Source organism: Anser cygnoides, chromosome 10 (assembly GCF_040182565.1).
Source record: "Anser cygnoides isolate HZ-2024a breed goose chromosome 10, Taihu_goose_T2T_genome, whole genome shotgun sequence".
Taxonomy (NCBI): Eukaryota; Metazoa; Chordata; class Aves; order Anseriformes; family Anatidae; genus Anser; species Anser cygnoides.
In genome coordinates, this window is record NC_089882.1 from 23,157,896 (window position 1) to 23,171,840 (window position 13,945).

Here is a 13,945-nt window from a genome sequence, read left to right on the forward strand (position 1 = left end):
CTGTTAATCAGTGATAATCACTAACCAAAACACTCGTACTTCAACAATACCGAGGCCTGCTCCATACTGTGCTTCATGCCCGCAGTTCAGACCTGCGGGACTCTGCTGCCGAGTCCTTCTGCAACCCCATAAAGCTTGTTTCACCAGAAATGTCCACAGACCACTTATTTTCAATAATCTGAAGTACAAGTTTCTCCTGTTAATTAAGCCTGCCCTCCTCTGTTACAAGCTCTGTTGGAAGCTCATTTATTTTCTTACTCATAATTCTTACTCTAGTAAGAAAGCCCTATTTTACAGTTTCATTAACTGTTTCCAACAGTGACACTATCAGGCAGAGTAACAACAACATGCTGCAGCACCACACCAGAAACAACTATGGGACTTCAGCACTAGATACCACAGATCTATCAGACTTAAAACAATTCACAATTAAAAGAATATTGACAAAATGTTGAAGTTAATACAGATATCAAAAAGACTAGAGGTCTCCTATTGTCTTAATTTGGCCGTAGCTAATTTATACGTAAAGCATGAGATAAAAGCTTGGGCTAAATTTATACTCCCTGTATTAGTGACCTATTTTCACAAGGTGCCACAGCTCCTACATGTGGAAAGTGCTTACTTTACGTTACATAATCCTACTGAGATACTATCACCTCAAAGCCACTAGCTTAGAGCTCCACCACTACTTCAAACAACTTCAATTAAGTAAACTCCAAAGGAGTTATTTATCTAAATTAACAATACCACCTTATAAGCAGCAGAGGTAATATGATTTTGCTCATGTGGATTATGGAAGTGATACTTCTCTATAGAAAACACCATGAAATAAAGGATGATGTAGTAATACCACACAATACCTATGGAGGCCTCAAGGATGCTGGGTGAAATATAGAGGCTACGCCCCATGCCTCAGAATCAGCAGCCTTCCCTCTGCTCTCCAGGGCAGTCAGAAATACTCAAGTACTCAGCAGCTTTAGGGAACTATGCCACTGATGGATACAGTAAATTCTGGTTAAAAAAAAGTTTTCTTAGACCTTCTTTTTCCTGAGCAGAATGTGCTAATGGCCAACTCCTACCATGCTTCAGGCATGGTCTTCATCTGGCTGCAGGAAGAGTTCCTAACCCTTGCTGTGGTGGTCAAAGCTTGGTCAGGCTCCAGCGTGGTTAATGCTGCCAAACTGGGATCACTCAGCATTCCCAGTCCAAAGTATTGGGGCTTCATTATTGGGTTTTGTGTTTTTCGCTTGGTTTTAGATATACCACCAACATTTGCCAATAAAACTCCACATGCAACACACTGACTTGCAGAGAATGCATGAACATGTCTAGTGCTTTTTTTTTTTTTTAAATATGAACTTGCTGTGTATTACTTGCATTAAACCAAAGGCAGAACCTCTGGCGAAAAGGAAGGATTAAATGAGAGCAGATGAAACACAAGGACAACATTGAGCATAACCTTCATTGCCGCCGCATCACAGCCTGCATTTTTAATTTCCAAGTGACAAACTGTGGACAAGCAGCTCAGATTTTCTTTCAGCAGTCTTGTTTACCACTTACCAGGGCAGACTTTAATAACATTCTGATGACTTAATACATTTACTTCACATGACTAAAGTATGAAGTCTCCTTCCCTGTTCCCAGTTGAACTTCAAACAGCATGTCACAGCTAGCTTGTATTTTAGAGAAATAAACAGATGTGGGGACGCAGCGATTGGACCTTCATCAAACAATGACTAAATGCTCTTTCCAGAGATTTCCTTCATCCCTCTCAACTGTTACCTTACGGCTAACAAGTGGCTTCAAAAAGCCCAAAACACCACTGGGGCAATTATTCTGAATGTATTTAAGCCTTTCAGGTCATGCTTTGGATGGACCAGCACAACACAGTATGCTGAAATTTTATCCCCCATTATCAGCAAAACAGTATCTTGCTAATTATCAACCTGCACTCAAATCGTATGCTCTGTGCATGTTGTATGGTCAATGACCTATATTTTCCTAAAGGAAGGAAAAAATCAATGGCCACATAGGAGCGATATACTGCCCTTTCTATAAAAAGGATTATTTTCCTAAGAACTGTTTTGATAAATCACAGTAAGATTACACTGCATAAAAGTCTACATGTAGACAAAACTTGTGGCAGCAAATGAGAAGAGCCTCTTAGCCACGAACAAAGCTATGTTCGTTGACCTCACACTAGCTTTTCCTCCCACAAGAGCTTTTGTCTGAGCAGCAGAGGAACTCAAATGGGTGTGACACTGTAAAGATCAAATGTCTCTGTGAGAATAACCACCAGAACACACTTTAAGTCACAAAAAGAGCAACACCTACATTCTGCCTTATTAGAACGTCTATTTTAAATCAAAATACTGTGACAGCACATGTGGTGGCACCCCATTCTTAGAAGCAGTTGTCTGTGCCTGTGCTGACTGCCAATTGCATTGCTAGTAACCCATAAGTTGTCCTAGCAAATGCTGCTCCTGGAGCTGCTGCTTCACAATGGCCACACAACTGTAACACCATGATCTTCCTGAGCTATTCTCAAAAACCAGATCCAAACCACTTATTTATCAGGTTGAAATCAGACATCTTTTCAATTTCTGCAACAAAGGAGGGCTGGGATAACCCAGATATGGAAAACCAAGGATACATGTCCTGCTTCCAGACCTAAGCTACCTACCCCACACAGAAACAGCTTGGATTTCATTGCATGAGACTACTCCACACTTGGCTCCTCTGTTCAGTATTTCCCCTTCAGCCCCGGCTGCACCAGAAACAGCTCAGAGCAATGCTGGTCTGACACACACAGGGCAGGTAGCTTTGCCTCAGGGCAATGCTCACGTCCCCTGTCCCTCTTTCTTCTCTTGACTTCTCTCATTCGCAGCCTTTAAAAACAGCAGAAGACACCTCCTAGTTGGCAATCAAAAAGGAGTAGGGGTTAATGAGTTAGCTACACTCATTAATGAAACAGAGGGAGAGAATACTAGTCAATGTCACTTAAAAATCTGCTCCTCCACACACCCATTTCAGCTTGGGAGACAGGTGTGATATTACCACCCCAAACTTATTTCACCTAAAAAGGTGAAAGAGGAGTATCAAGACTAAGTACATCAAAACTAATGTTGAAAACCAAAACACAGGGTAAGAAAAAACAAAAAAAACCATGAACAGGATTTGATACATTTTCTGGAACAGCAGCATCACAGCAGTGTTATTTCTAGTACTGTAGACACAGACCCTGGTTGGCTCTTTGTCCTTCTGCCTGAATGTTTTGTCACGAGTGATGTTATTACAACCAACCGTATGTGACTTGAAAATAACTCTCAGGATAGAGCCCTGAGTCAGTCTATCAGCTGCAAAACCCCTAGATGAAACCAAGGATTTTTTTCCCCCAAGCATACATACTACAGTACTGCTTTGAGGCTAAGTGTAATAAACGCTCTTTCCTATTTTCAAAAAGAGCCAATGTGACCCAAACAAGCCTTGCTTAGAAACATTGCCAAGGGCCACCTACAGTAACAGAGGCAGTGCCAAGTACAGGCGAAACAAAGCCATCTCCCTAGTTCTGCATCCTGAAATCACACCACCAACAACCCCCAGCGGAAGTTTTCACTCACATGGAAAAAAAAAAAAAAAGAACCAACCTCTTTAATTAACGGTTTGTAAAGCAACTTCAAGCCATTGTTTCACTGACTGGAGCGTTTCCAGCTACTCCTGCAATTGTGCATATTGATTTCAGATCTGTTAAAAGATTACAGCTGTGTACAAGAGACTTTCTCCCTCCACTGCTGATTCTGGTCAGAAGCCCAGGGCAGACCCAAGGTCGTAAGGAAGGTCAGGAGCAGCCACAGCTAACGAGCAGGGCACAGCCTGCTATTCCTGCAGCACTGATGGGCACGTAGCAATTTAATTAAAACAGAACAATGAAAAGATCCCCCAGCAAGCCTGCTACCAGGTTAATTCCCAAACAATAGACTACCCTGGAATCTTAACTGCTAAGTGAAACTTTAAAAAGCGTATCTACAGGGTTTTATAGTGTTAGAAGAACAAGAGTCTAGGTTAATGTTTCTTTAAAACCTGAAATCTGAAAATGTAGTGTTCAGAGGGTGACTTCCAACTCCCCAATTTCAGCATCAATTCATTTTTGGACACCAAGTCTCTAGGCAGCAGCCATTACTGCCAGAGAAACGCTGTTGTTAACATCTTTCCTCTGAATATATCATTGCACAACAACAATAGAGGAATCACGAGCAGATGCCTCCTCGAATACGTGCAAAGCACACCAACTGGATTTCCACCACAATTCCTCTTCTTTGGATTTTTTTTTATTGTTTCAAATGTATACAAATGATACGCACAGCTCCCGTTTGTAAAAATACTCAATTCTCAATTATTTAAAAAAGAGGAAGCTGTCAATATGAAAATCAACTTCAATGAACATAAAAAGGTGGGATGCAAACAGCTGCCATCTGCAGAGTGCTGAAGCAGGGTGCAGCAGCGTGCCGCGATTGCACCGCTGCCACCGCGCCTGAGCTGCCGGCACCCAACAAAAGCCGGGTGACCACTGCAGCCCCCTGCCCCACACAGCCCTGCCAGGGCTGCAGCCTCAGAGGGAGAGCGGTGGGAAAAACAAACAAACAAAAAAATCACACTGTGACCCTTTTAATTCTCTCAGCACATTAGAGAACAAGAAATCCAGTCCTGCCCACTGTGTTTGATGGGTTAAAGTTCCTTCAAGGAAGCATCGCTGCTTTTGCTTTTAGAAGTGGAGCATCACCTCTTTGCAAACAGCTGCTCTTACATTAGGACCATGATCAGCAGCTGATTTCCAGCTATGTTATTCACTTCAGAGGTAAGTCAGCACATTTTAACATTATTTAAATGTGTTTCTGTTTGCACAGTTCTAAAACCCAGCAACAAATCAAGGAATGTCTTCTATATGCTGCCCCAGTTTATTCTTTGGAGCATTATGTCTGGGCCCAGAAGGGACCTGACGGCCCCAGGTAAGAAGTGAGCTTTGCAGGAGCCTTAGTGCTCAGAGGCTTTTCCATTACAAGTTAAGGGATCCTTGTTACAGGATCCTTGATGGAGGAGGAATGGGGGAGAACCATCTTCATTCCCAGGGTGTTGCACTGGGTGCTGTGTGCCACGAGACTGCTGCCTCCATCTCAGATTCAACACATTTCAGTGCTGGTCGATGCATCAGATTCCAAATGCTTTGAGGATGAATAAAAGCAATGCGTGAATGCACCTTCCCCCCTGCAGTCTTGCCCACAAAACATATGGGAACGGAAATAAGTGATGTGCAAACCAACCCTGCAGCCATTCCTACAGACAGAAAGGGCACCAACACAATCACAGCATGACAGCAGTGACCCTCACAAGGTCACCCTTCGCAGCCCACCAGGCAGGGGAACTGTCTGCTTTTTAATATTTACAAAACAACCTTTTCCCCACAGCTGACCACCCTGCAATCTGGTTTTATAAAAGCTCATGTCAAGCACTGAGCTCATGCCTGAGTTGGTTTTCCTGTATTTTTGACCAAAGTGAGTGCACAGCTGGTCCCACCTGCCTCTGCTTGCTCTGCCGCAGTGCTTCCCTCTCGTGGGTCTCATCTCCCTGCCTCTGGTGACCTCCGGGTTGCACTGGTAGTTGTTATACCTGCACTCAGTAAACAAGGCTGAAGCCTGAAACCACCCTGCCTGCAGAGACATTCCAGGAAAGCTCACCCAATTTTGTGGCGAAGAGACAATGCTTTTTATTGTAGCTCTTTAAACAAAAGGAGCTCCCTCCTCGCTCTTCGTCAGCATCCGACCACAACCTGCCTTTTCCTCTCACTTCTTTCTCTAGGTCATCCCCGCTCCTGTTTCTTTGGTTCCTGACCATGACAAGTTTCCCTCTGAATTCAGTCTGCCTCCATTAGGTCACCAGCCTGCTGTACCTCCTAGAGGCAAGGTTTCCAGAATAGCCCATATTTACATGTTCCTTCACTGCAGCCCACGCTTACACACTGCCTGAACTCTGAGCTCCGTCGCGTAACAGCAACTCAGTTCCCCCATCGCTTTTCCGAGCTTTTAAGTCTCCCTCACTCCTATTAACTTCAGCGGTAATATTTATATTGTCTTCCTTCCCCTTGTTCTCACATTCTCCATGAAAAATGTCTCTTTTCCCTGCTTTCTGCATTTGACTTGATTTTAGCTCTATTTACATCTCTCATCTCTTTTTCCATTCAGACTCCTGCTTCCAAAAGCTGCATATCCTACTCCATTAGTGACCTTTCTGTTTGGAAGGAAAGAACTCTAGATATCAGCTGTTTGTTCTCTTCTTTTCCAAGATTCCTATCAGAAAAGGCAATGAATCTTTCAGCACTTTCCCTTCCCTAAGCTATTCCCTGACTTTATACCATGCATGTACAGAAACGCTGTATAAGAATATTTTGCTATATGATTATCACTACCTCTAGTTTCTTAGCACTTTCCAGTGTACCCAGAAATATTAAGGCAGTAACACTGTCTTTTTTTTTTTTTTTTTTTTTATGATTTGCATTAAAAACCCAATTCCACCTTCCTCCATTTATTTAAGGGAAGAAAGAGCTCTGTTGATCTGATACAGACATATGTATCAGACTAGACAAACTACATAGGACCTCAACAAATCTGTAATGCATTGTAATGAACTTCTTGGGCACACTTTTGGCCACTTAGCAGTAGCGCACAGTCTATAATTTAGAGCACAGTAAAATGTTGTTTCCCTGTATTCTCTGCTATAATAAAACCAACGAATTCTTCAGGCATGGCTCATGATGCAGCTTTTAGGGAACCCAGAAAACGGAAGCTTTCCTTCCTTGGCAGCAGGGGAGTTCTCTTGTACCATTTTCCTCCATGGGCTGTCACTGGGCTCAAGAGGGAAGAACAGAAAGCAACGCAAAAGACTGTCCAGCATTTCAGCTATAAATCCTAGTGGGAAAGAAAAGTGTTATCGTGACTTTAAGAATCCTCCTCCACTGATGATGTTAAGGAAAGTTCTTAAGGAAACCTGGAGAAATTCAACAATGAGATTACCGTGTATTTATAGAACTGTCAGCCAGCATTGCTCAGAGCAGATAGGGTCAAGTCTAACAAACAGCGGCCTACCGTGGTAAAAACACTGGCTCCTGAAAATAAACATTTGCTAGCAATTAAAACAGTCAAATACTGGGAACAGGCTATGTCCTGGGTTTTCCTGCAACGTCTCTTCCACCTCTGTTCACACGTTTTAATTGCAAGGCCACAGAAAGCTGATGAATGCATCTGTAATATCGCTGTGTCTAAGGACAGGGCGAGATGGCTGCGAACAGTTAGGTTTATGTGAGCAGAAGGCAGCAATGATCAAAGTGGCCTGATCTAACACAACGCATCTGATGTTTCCAGTGACTGAAGATTAGCTTCCACGCGAAGCTCTTCTCATCACAGTGCTGCAGATTGTTTGTGGTCTCTTCAGTGAAATAGTCTGGGATCCACGGAGTTTGGATCTATCGACAGAGCTTTAGGAAACAACCGCAGACCAAGCTCTAGGTCTTCACTGAAGAAGCAAGATCTCGGGGCTGGGCGGTGAGTTTGTTAGGTTTGCTTTGGGAGCACGTGTGAACTGCATAAACTGTAAACTTAGTTAAGGAAGTTATCAAAAAGATCCGACCAGAGCATGAGGGTTGTTAGAGTCACTTGAGACTCTGAAAAAACAAACTCATGACTGACCCCTCAGATGAGACAAGTGAACAGGATGGAGGAATAAAATGGACAGATCTCTATGAAGTTCTGGGTATTCTGTTTCTTTTCTTTTTTTTTTTTTTGGGGGGGGGGGGGGGGGGGGGGGGGGGGGGTTGGGCTAACCCCTCACCCACCTCAGAAGAAAATAAAACCAGGATACATGATTGCTTGTTGGTGTTCTACACAGTCCTGAAAACGCCCACCAGCCTCCTCTGGCAGGGTGTCTGGGAGGCTGTGGGGCTGCAAGCCACCCTCCAGCTGCATCCCATGGGAAATGCTGCTCAGCCACAGAATGAAGCAAGAACAGGCAGGTTTCACACACTGCCCAGAATGAGAGAAAGCTGCACTGTGCTGCACGGGTAGCATAAGGAGCCAGCACATGACCACAAAGGGCGTAGAGAAGAAAGTCAAGAAGTTCATCAGCAATGCCCTAATGGTCTCACACCTCGGTGAAGGACGGAGCCTTAATTGCTCCAGGCTATTCTATTCTATAGAATATTCTATTCTATTTTTTTTTAATTGTTAAGAATAATACAAAGTCTATTATCTTTCTCTGCGCTCCAGCGCTCTGTTCCCAGGAAGGAAGCACCATCATTGAAAATAGGTACTCATGCAAAAATATCACCCCTCTGTGGACTGAACTTTGGGAGTCTCTCCACAACTCCTATAAGGAGCAAAGAAAGTGTGAGAGAATTGCCACTAGCGATAGGAAGAAAAAAAGAGGGAGATGGTCCCCTGTGCATAGCACAGCCAGAGAACTGCGCTGTACAGGTTAACAAGAAAACGCGTGTCAAAGTGATGGGTAAAGCGCATTCAGGAAAAATGACAGATATTGCACAACAATGAAAGACAATCAGTGTCTTTAAAACCAAATTCAGAAAAATAGCTTCCGTTTTATAAGCTTGAAAGAATAAAATCATACCTACATTGTGTTTTGTAAAACATGCTATGTAGTACATTTACATTGTTCATTTTGTTAGCTATTTTTATTCTCAATTAATACTTAAAAACACAGATTAAAATATATCTCCTTCTTTAGTTTACATAATCAGATCACCTTTTACTTCCCTGGGAAAAAATTGCTCATTTATTTTTCAGCTTCTTTATATGTGGGCACAGCTACCTCATGATTTAATAACCAAATCAGTCACCTATGAAATCTGTTTTGGTGCCACTAAAATGCAGCAGGAATGAAAGAAGATCAAAAGGCATAGTAATTAGCAATTACTCAGGAGCAATTACTCCTTCTAGTGACTTTTCCAGGACACAGGAGCTGCTGAGCTAGCTAATGACAGCAGTAAAACTCATAATCTGTAATCGCCCTGCCGACCTGTCTCAACAGGCAAAGTTAGATAATTCAACAGAAAGTGTCAGAACCGCTTGTGTCTGCTACAGCAACTGCAGCCATACCGAATGTCATGTCTCCTTCCAAAAACAACTCACTTTTCTGCAAGTGTCCTGAGAAGACCTGAAAGGAATGACAGCATACAAACACACTTCCAGCTGATCCAGGTCAACATCTGGTTTCATTCCATAACCACTGCTACGGCCAGAAACAGCTTGAGAAGAGCTGCTGCATGGTTCCTTTAGCCTTCCCCGTGCCACTACAAAGGTCTAAAGAGATTTTTTCACAAAAAGCCCCCATACCAATGAAATTCTGTATCCTTCCAGTTAGCTATGAAAGAGCAGATAGAAACTTTCCCAACCAGCCCTTACTAGCAAACATCTGCTAGAAGTAAAGCTGAGATTCAGCCCCGTTAGTTTCCTGCCTTTTCTGCCCTCCCCCAGCACTTCTAAACCACCACCACCACTTCCTTTTAGTTTTGACAGAAGACCTCTTCACAGCCAGAGGATGCATTACACATCACACATTATCAAGCTTTTTCCACATCCCCCCTCTTGCCTGGATTAAGTCCAGAACAGCTGCAATAGAAGTAAAGCTTCCTGTTTCCCCAGCCATCTTGCAAGTCAGGTCTCCAGACAGGCAGTAAGACAGAACTTCCAGAACACACATTATAAAGGACCGACCCATCTATAAACAATCTCTACAACATAATGGAGAAGAGCCGCTGTAGTTTTTTTTTTCCATCAGCAGTCAGAAAAACCCAAGGAAGGAATTTCCACTATGTCTCTGTGATATAAAACAGTAGATCATATTCCACCTTCAGCCCAACACTTTCTGCTGCTGGACTACAGAAGCATTCTTCAGAGCAAAGGAGGCACAGAATTTCCTTGGACCAATGTCAACAAGAAACTCCTATCACGAGACCTGGGCTAAGCATGGCTGTAGGGGCTGGGGAAAGCCGCAGTGCTCATCTTGCTCACTGGCTTACAATAGCCACAATGTTCTTGATTTCTCTCACGGAATATTTCCAGACTCGTTTGCTATTTATCTATAAATCATCACAGAAGGCTTGTGCACATCCTCCTGTTTCCACTTACCTCAACAACAGTGGTGAAACAGCAGCTATTTGAATTTCTGCTGCTTTCTGATGCACTGTACTACAGCAAAGCCAAGTCTCTCAGGAAAGTCATGTTGGCTTGAATTTTTCTGTGGGCCAGGAGAATCCTGGTATCTCTGTTCACAGACTGTGCCTTTGTCATTTGATATAGGTGGTTAAAAAGTGATTCAAAGCAAAATGCAATACACTAATTGGCATCCTAAGAGGAAGAATCCCAAAATGCACATGGTCAATTGGCCCAGATGTTTCCATTTTCACACTAAAACTTTCATGCTATTTCTCTTCTGTCTCCTCCCCTCTTCACCACACCACAATTTACGGTCAACAGAAGAAAAAACTCGGACTAAAAAGGGAAGGCAAGAAGAAAGAACACACTGAGATGACACAAAGCAATATGCAACCACTGGCTGCCAAAGTCACCTGCAGAGAAACCACCATGACAGCAAGGGTTATTATCTATCACATCAGGTTTTGATTTATTTATTTTAAAAATAGAATTCAGTTTTTTTGTTTCGTTGGGTTTTTTTTGAGTTCAGTTTCAAAGTTTAGAATCAAACACAATGTTGACCACCACCACCACCAATTTATTTTCAAGCAACTAATTGCATCTTCCCCATTTCAGAAGAACACTTTAAAAAAAAAAACAACACCAGAAGCTTTAAAAAATGAGAATCTTCACAAGAAACCTGACATCAGCTACTTTCCCTCCTCATATGCTGCTCAGCTCTCAAAGGGTGCCAGAGGAAAGGACAGAACAGCTTCCACCTTACGCAAGCATGTTTGTGCACAAGGCTGAGTGGGTGAGGTGGGAGGACAAAGCACAAGAAAGAACACTAAAACCAGCTCATCCAAGGGTTCTGTAAAGGAAAATGCAGCTCCAAGCAAATATGGCTGAGTAGCTGAAATATGACGGTATCTAGGAGGAAAATCAACTCCAACTGCAGTGACTCAGCGAGCTGGATCGAAATCTGCCGATCAGCACGCTTTGTGCAGCGTTTGGAATCCGTTACCGACATAATGCTGCTACCTCTTGGGTGGGGAGCTTCTCTTTTAAGTTAGGAAATAAAGACAAGAGTTGTGTGTGTGCTTGCAACAACTAGTTGCTTGCCTAAGCAAGAGCACATGGATTGATTCCAGCTCAATTATCCCTCAGCCAGGACCCACAAAATTAAAGGTGAACTAGCCTGCCTTGTTTGATCACCTGTGACAGTCCCCCCCCATCCCCAATCTACTTCTGTTGCACCCCAAAATGAGGTACTATTGAACCCCACTTCTCCACAGAAGTAACCTACACATGCCAGAAAGAGTCAACATAAGGCTTTTCATCTCCTTGTGAATTCCACTACCAAACATTATCCACGTATTTGTTATAATCCCCTAAAGTAAATTCAGACACTTGTGATTTTCAGTTTTGGTCATGTGAAATGCACCAAGATTAAGACCTGGGCTCTTAGATAACCTTCTCTTCTGGCAGAGACAGCTTGTTGATTGTCTCAGGGCCAGAAGAGTCAAATACATAATGCTCCAAAGGAAGGTGCAAGAAACCTCATGAGTAATAACTGGGGATTTTTTTACCACATCCATCTGTGGTTTGCAGTCTTTGTAGTCTTTTTACTCAGTCTACATTTAAGCAATGGTTTGAGCTCTTAAAACAATCTGAGCTACAGATTTCATAAGTAATTATATTGTTTAGTCAACTCCTCAGTGATTATTTCTCATCAAAAACAGGCAGTTTCAATACTAAAGCAAAAAAAAAGTGGAAGGTACGTTCAGACTGTAAGTTAAGCAACCTATGAAAAAGTAAAAACCATCACTGTCATGAGAAAAAAAACAAGGCAAACTTTACTGTTACTCCTTTTGTGCAGTTCAGTGTTTTATTGTGCTCCCACATCCTTATAAAAATTGTGGTGGAAAAAGCAATTGGCAATGTATAAGAAGGAGAAGCTATGCCCCAAATATTTTGCAGCAATAAAATCTCTATGGAGAGCAGGGCAGAAAAAGTACATCCCAAACTTCTTTGCGCTTGGTCTAAACAGATCCATCTGCTTTTTAAGCCAGTAGTTCTCTAACTGAGGGCACCAGTGTGCAGCACCCGCAGTACTGCTCTGGCCTGGACACACAGTCACATTTCTGTCAAGTGACCTAGAATGCAATACGGTACTTTTTGCAGAACTAGGAGGTATTCGAACAAGGAAGAGGGAATGGGAATTTGTACTGGTTCAGAACCACTGTGGCCATGACAGGCTGGTTCAGTGGATGGAACTGGAAAGTTGGATTTACTACACTGCTGAATTACAGCTTCAGCTGGATTTAACATAGGAGACAACCAAATTTATCAGCATTAACAGATATTGAGCAGCTCAAGAATATTTCTCAATGTGGTGACATAGCACAAAAAAACATAACCACAATACCTGCTGTGATGTGCATTGTTCACTTTTGCTTACCTCTTTCAGTTCCTGTGCAACAGAATTAAGGCGTTCGTTTTCAGACTGGGTGTTGGCAAGGACATTTCTGAGCTGCTTCAGTTCTGTCTGCAGCTCCATAACCTTCTTCATGTAGTACTCTTCCTTGGTAGCCGACTCCTGAATCAAGGTCTCCTCTCTGCTCTCTCCATCTGCTGCCACCTTCTTGTGGTTGGTATGGGCCTGCCCAAAAGCCTAGGACAGTCAGAAAGACCTTCTGTTAGTAAACCTGGAACTGTGCATAAATAGCTTCCATTTTAAATAGTTAGAACTATTTTTTTCTGTTTTCAGAACATGTTTTTCTGATACCAAACAAAGCAACTTTTTTCTACACCCTCCCCTCCTGGGATTAGACCCTTAAATATTATCAAGTTGCTAACGCAGGGCTCTTGAAAGTAACGTGCAACATCCACCCAAACAGTGTTTTGAGATGCATAGGTTACTTCGGTAGAACTTCTTATAAACCCTAAAAGGGTTTATAAAACCTCTGTAAGAGGGAAAACCAACGTGTTAACTCAAGTCTGCTCTTAAAGCAAGACTCTGGCTTGCAACAAGGCAATCATGAGATGACCAGAAACTTCTGTGTGCATGCATTTTGCATACCTGGGTCAGACCCACTTCTACAGCGACTGCATCACTGAAAACAGATTTAGTACCAGCAGCCTGTTCTTTTCTACTCTTCCTGATCCAGCTACACCAGAGATACTTATCAGCATGCTCGGCTGCTCATTGCTGGAGATTACTGCCCCCTCAAACCTGCTAACCCACTTCAGCCAGAAGTGAGGCAGGCTCACAGAGCTGCTCTGCCACCAGGTTAAGCTAACCTGGGTCATCCTAGCTGAAGTAGGTCAGCATGTGCTCACCCGACAGCTCCGCTGGCTGCTCTCGCTGACTTTATCCCTAGCAGTGCACCAACAAAGGGAGTTAGAGGCAGGTCAGACGTATAACCTCTTCAGCAAAACATGCATCTGTTTAGACCTGACTTTCTTTCCTTTTTTTTTTTTCCTTCCCTTTTCTTCTTTTTTTTTTTTTTTTTTTTTTAAAAAGGCAAAAAAAAAACCTCCTACTACTTGTTTCTTGGGGGTTTTCATTTTGTCTGAAACTCTACCAGGCAGTACTCTAACATCAGTGCTCAACACACAAGCAGCTAGACTTGCACTAAGAAATGTTCTAAAGCAAGCAGTTTAACATTTAAGTAGGTATCTACTTGTAACAGTTTGCCTGGCATGCAGACCAAAGTCAGTGTGATCAATGAACGCTGCCTTCACAT

General features: G+C 42.8%; 1 protein-coding gene across 7 annotated transcripts in view; it reads right to left on the bottom strand.

Annotated features, from left to right (window-relative positions):
• BICD2 (BICD cargo adaptor 2) overlaps window positions 1-13,945 on the bottom strand; it is an 88,038-nt gene that overhangs the window by 29,567 nt on the left and 44,526 nt on the right. For all 7 annotated transcript variants that reach the window (XM_048061403.2, XM_013187717.3, XM_013187715.3 and 4 more), the window contains exon 2: window positions 12,658-12,870. In XM_048061403.2, the coding sequence (XP_047917360.2) occupies window positions 12,658-12,870 (213 nt within the window). The remainder of the gene's footprint in view (window positions 1-12,657; window positions 12,871-13,945) is intronic.